We start from the raw sequence: 4,683 nt of genomic DNA on the forward strand, positions 1-4,683 counted from the left end.
AAAAGGTTGGAGAGGTTGGAGGTAGAAAATTTTCCTACTAAATTTACTCATTTACCGACTACGTCATTAATATATTATTATAAGTATTAAATTAATTATTAACTATTAACTATCAATACTAATAAATGCATCGAGTTTACACGGTTAGAATGCAAAAAGTTTTCCTGCAACGTAAAAATTAATATTTTTCTTTAATTATAAATCATATTAGAATTCAAGAGTTTTAGAATTTTAAAAGTTTTTGTAACATTTTATCCTCTACTACTGTAAGTATAGGCTGTATTTTTCATAACAAGTTTCACTACTTCTTCGTTTTTTATTCCTTCAAACATCTCCCAAATATTATTTAATTTTGAAAACATCTCGAGACGTTGGTGGCATATTCATCAAGTTACAAGTGATGCACGTGTCGAATCTATATATCTCGAATACTAGGCTTGCGATGTCACTGTTCCATAATAGTATTTGTAAAACAATTATCTAGAGTGAATATATGTATTCTAAAAGATGAGTGTATTGGTAGAATTTGAATTTTTTTTATTACTATTTTTTTTAATTGTTCTTATATAATGAGTATATACTTTTATTTGGTATGTTTTTTAAGCCTTTTACTTAGAATATTTGTTTAAAATATAGATCAATTATGAGCTAAGGTTCTTTTTGTTGAAAAAAAAACAAGTATGTAAATAGTTTAATTATCAACAATAATTTGTATCGAATCTTAAAAGTGGAATACAAAACTTTTGGTCATTTCATGTCCCAATAATATAATTTAAAGAATTTTTCTTTAATAATTTTAATTATAATATGAAATTAAATCAATAAAATAATTTCATCTAAGGCCCATATTAGGTAAAATATTTTAATATTTTAAAAATAAAAATATTAAACTAGCTATTAAATCAAAAAATAATAATTTGACCTGAGGGTGCATTTAGAATCCATAATAAACAAACAAAATAGTTTTTAAAAAATAAAGGACCATATTAGGTAAAATAACATTTTAAAAATAAAAATATTAAACTACCTATTTATTTATTTTTAATTAATATATTAAAAATAATGAAATGTGTACTTAAAATTCGTGAAAACTTAAATAATGTTTTCCTTTACTTTTCAATTAATTAATTTATTTATAAAATATGTCATTCACAGTTAATTAGAAATAATTATAAATAGTACATGGATTATTAATAATTAATTGTCAACAATAATAAATATATCTAAAAATTAATTTTAATTATTTTTAAAAATAATTATACTTAAAATATTTTACCTAAAATTATTTAAAATTTAACTTACCTTATAATTAAAAAGAAACGTGCTATTGCTTATAGTAATACACTAGTATATTATAAAAGAAATACATTGTTGACTGGGTCTCTCTCGAAGTTCGAGAGAGTAATTCTTAATAGAAGAAGCAAAATATATACATTTTGTAATAAGTTCAGGTGGGCACATGCCCCTCGCTGCTTTATAAATCCGCTCTTATTTATATCATTAGATAACATTTGTTCTCACTTAAATATTATTATTGTATAGCTTATAATTGGGCTAGATAAAGATGTATGTTTTGAGATCATTTAGGCTTCTTTGGCAAGACTTACACACTACTAAGTGACATTTTGACTTACTTTACCGGTAGTTTGCATTCTTGAAGTTAATTATTTTTAACCTAATCAGATTATTTTTCATATGTTTTTCAGGTTTTTTACTTATTATTTTCTCCTTTGGAAATTAGATGTTTTTTCATAAGACCCAATGAGATTTAGGATAGAGTTTAGATTTACGTTGTAATCGAAATTTAACTTATATTGTATTTGACTTTTTGTACTAGACCGATTTTTTTTAAGTACTATGGGGGGTAGGGATTGGAACTTTTTGACCGATTGTAAAATCATTTTTTATTTAATGTATCCAAATTTATATGATAATTTTGAATACGTGTTTAGTTTAATTCAAATTTGAAAAAATATTCATGTAATAATAACAACATCGTAACAAAAAAAAATTGATGTTAGTGCATACAATTATTTTAAAACAAAATCCAACCTTTTGCAACAAAATTATTTTGTCGCAAAAAGAGGCTGTTGCGACAAAAATCTAATTTCATCGCGAAAGGTTAATTTGGCGACAAACCATGGCAGATCCATAACTTTTTCTTAGGGGCTTTAATAGATTGTGTCTTAAGTAATAAATTTCTAAATTGTCGACTTATTTAGATTCCGCAAAATTTAAATTAAAAATTATATAAAAGAATAATAATTAAATATCGAGAGCTTGATAATTTAATATAAAACGAAAAAAAAGATATTGATACAATAATTTTATATAAAAAAAAGCTACCTAGGTAATTTGTAAATTGAAAAAAAATTTGAAATGGCAATAATGAGATGAAAGAGAAGATAAATATATATATATATATATATATACATAAATTAAAAAATTATTTTAAAATTAAAAAAATATTTTAAGTTTCAAATATTGTGGTGGTCGCACGGTTTAAAAATGTTGAGTAATAATCTTACTTTTACAAAATAGGATTTAAAATCCCACCCACACACATTTTACAATGACACTTCTCAAAAAAAAAAAAAATAAATAAATAAATAAACAAAAATAAAAAAATAAAAATCTTCTCTAATAACATAATGGAAAACACGTTTAAAATGGGGTAGCTACATGTGTAAATTTCTCCTACCTCCCATCACTCACGTTTAAAATGAACCAAAAAACTTCCAAACCTCTCAACAATGGAGAAACCAGCCGGGTGGAAAAAAGGAGGCTATGATGCGCTCCGCCGTCGCGGCCGCCCATTCAGCTCCCTCCGTGCCCTACTCCCAAACGTCTCCGAAGCGGACAATGCAGCTGCAGTTCTTTTCCACGCTGTCTCATACATCAACGACCTCCGAACGAAGATCCAGCAATTGGAGTCTCAACTTCCGAACGAGGAAGAAGTGACGTCCAAAGGAGTGGAAGTAGAAGTGGTGGTAGAAGTGGAGATCGTGGGAGGAGATAAGGCAGTTGTTAGAGTTGAGACCCAGGGCGTGAGGTATGCAGAAGCTAGGGTCATGGAGGCCCTTAGGGACTTGGAGTTGAAGCTTCACCATGCCACAATCTCAAACTTGAACAATGTCACATGCCAACGTCTAGTCGTTGGCCTTCCTTCACCACAACAAACTACACAAAAAGGTATTCAAGCATCACTTCTCAAGATATTGCACCACGACTACTCTCGTTGGGCTATTAGTTTTTGGTTGTTTATGTTATGTATGCATCAATCTCATCTAATTTTATTGGTTTTAATTTTATCATGAGTATGTAAATTTTAATAATGTGTTTGATCTATCCACTAGTTAAAAATGGGAAAATACTCTTCGATCAAATCTCGTCATCCTCAACCCTCAATGTTTAACAACTATATAAAAGATAAATGCATAAACAAAGACTTTTTTTTTAAAAGATGACGAGTTATCAAGGTGAACATGACATACTTGTGAGGAACCAAGTAATTTCTCTAAAACTAACATATAGGGTTCAATAATGTGTTTTAGTTGGACAATGTTGGAGCGTTTTTCTAAAAATTAGCTTCGATAAGTGAGCTAACCAAAACCTTTTTTTTTCTCTATTTTCTAGTAACGGTGTCCGCTAGAGTAAAGTTTATCAATAATGTATTTTATGAGTAAGTCAATTTTAATAATATGTTTGCCCTACCCGTTCGACAGGAGATAAAAGGCCAAACACGGAGACATCATTAAAAAAAATAAAAAAACTAAGTGTTAAAATTATTTAATGGTGGGAGGATGATTTTTCCTAGAAATAAAATATAGGGCTCAATAATGTGTTTTAGTTAGTTTGAGCCCATTTTTTTTATTTGGTTCCTTATGTTATAATATTTTTATTATATTATTTTCTTTAATGAAGGTTAAAATTGGCTTCGACAGGTGAGTTAACCAAAATTTCGAACAAGAATTGAACCACACGCTTCTTCCAAAAAATTGATATAAATTTTCGATTTTTGCCTTATTAGATGGGACTGATTTAAGGATATTCACGCGTTGGGTTGGGTCGAATTAAGGGTATTTTTGGGACCAACCCAAATATACGTGGGAACCGACGGATCTAAAATTGATGGCCAACCCACTCCAAATATTTCGGGTTGGGTCGGGTTGGGTTGTCTGGTTGTTCTCTTTGCTGCGATGACGACGGTGGGCTGTAGAGGCAACGACAGATTGCCACAGGAACTATGCTGAAGGCTGGCAGCGACGGGAGAGGGAGCGGTGAAAGCCATTGGCGACGGGATCTGGAGCGGAGAAGGTCGGAGACGACGGGATCTGGAGCGGCGAAGGCTGGAGGCGACAGGAGCGGGAGTGGCGAAGTCCGAGGAAAACGAGAATGGTGAAAGGCGGCGACGATGGAGAGGTTGAGTGAGGGAAGAAAATGGAGGAAGGAGACCTGAGAGAAAGGTGGAGAGAGAGTGAGATGAAGGAAAAGAGGAGAAAACCCTAAACCTACCATCAAGGGCTGAGATTAAAATCAATGTAGGGCTAAGATTGAAGGAAAAAAATCATTATATATTTATAATTAAAATATGTATGTATGTATGTGTATAAAGCTATTGTTGGGTATGTATGTATGTATGTATATAAAGCTATTGTTGGGTTGGGTCGGGTTGACCCGAGT

The 4,683-nt window shown here is 30.6% G+C and overlaps 1 protein-coding gene across 2 annotated transcripts; it reads left to right on the top strand.

Moving 5' to 3' along the window:
• The first annotated feature begins 2,682 nt into the window (after positions 1–2,682).
• Positions 2,683–4,683, top strand: LOC111014145 (transcription factor MYC1-like). 2 transcript variants are annotated; one of them, XM_022288773.2, is made up of 2 exons: positions 2,683–3,192; positions 3,945–4,683. In XM_022288773.2, exons 1-2 carry the CDS (start codon positions 2,754–2,756, stop codon positions 3,974–3,976), a joined length of 471 nt encoding a protein of 156 aa, XP_022144465.1. In that variant the 5' UTR covers positions 2,683–2,753; the 3' UTR covers positions 3,977–4,683. The 2 variants fall into 2 exon arrangements, with proteins under 2 accessions (XP_022144465.1, XP_087984118.1); XM_088127992.1 differs by having other exon boundaries at positions 2,684–3,192; positions 4,031–4,683.

The sequence above is a fragment of the Momordica charantia genome, assembly GCF_013281855.1.
Source record: "Momordica charantia cultivar OHB3-1 chromosome 8 unlocalized genomic scaffold, Mcharantia_2.0 BLBB01000008.1, whole genome shotgun sequence".
NCBI lineage: Eukaryota > Viridiplantae > Streptophyta > Magnoliopsida > Cucurbitales > Cucurbitaceae > Momordica > Momordica charantia.

What these genes read in the sequence shown, in the direction of transcription:
- LOC111014145 (XM_088127992.1), top strand. Translation starts at nt 2,754, where the DNA reads ATGGAGAAACCAGCCGGGTGGAAAAAAGGAGGCTATGATGCGCTCCGC. An exon ending in ACAACAAACTACACAAAAAG is followed by an intron (nt 3,193 to 4,030) that starts GTATTCAAGCAT and finishes TTGCCTTATTAG; the next exon opens with ATGGGACTGATTTAAGGATA.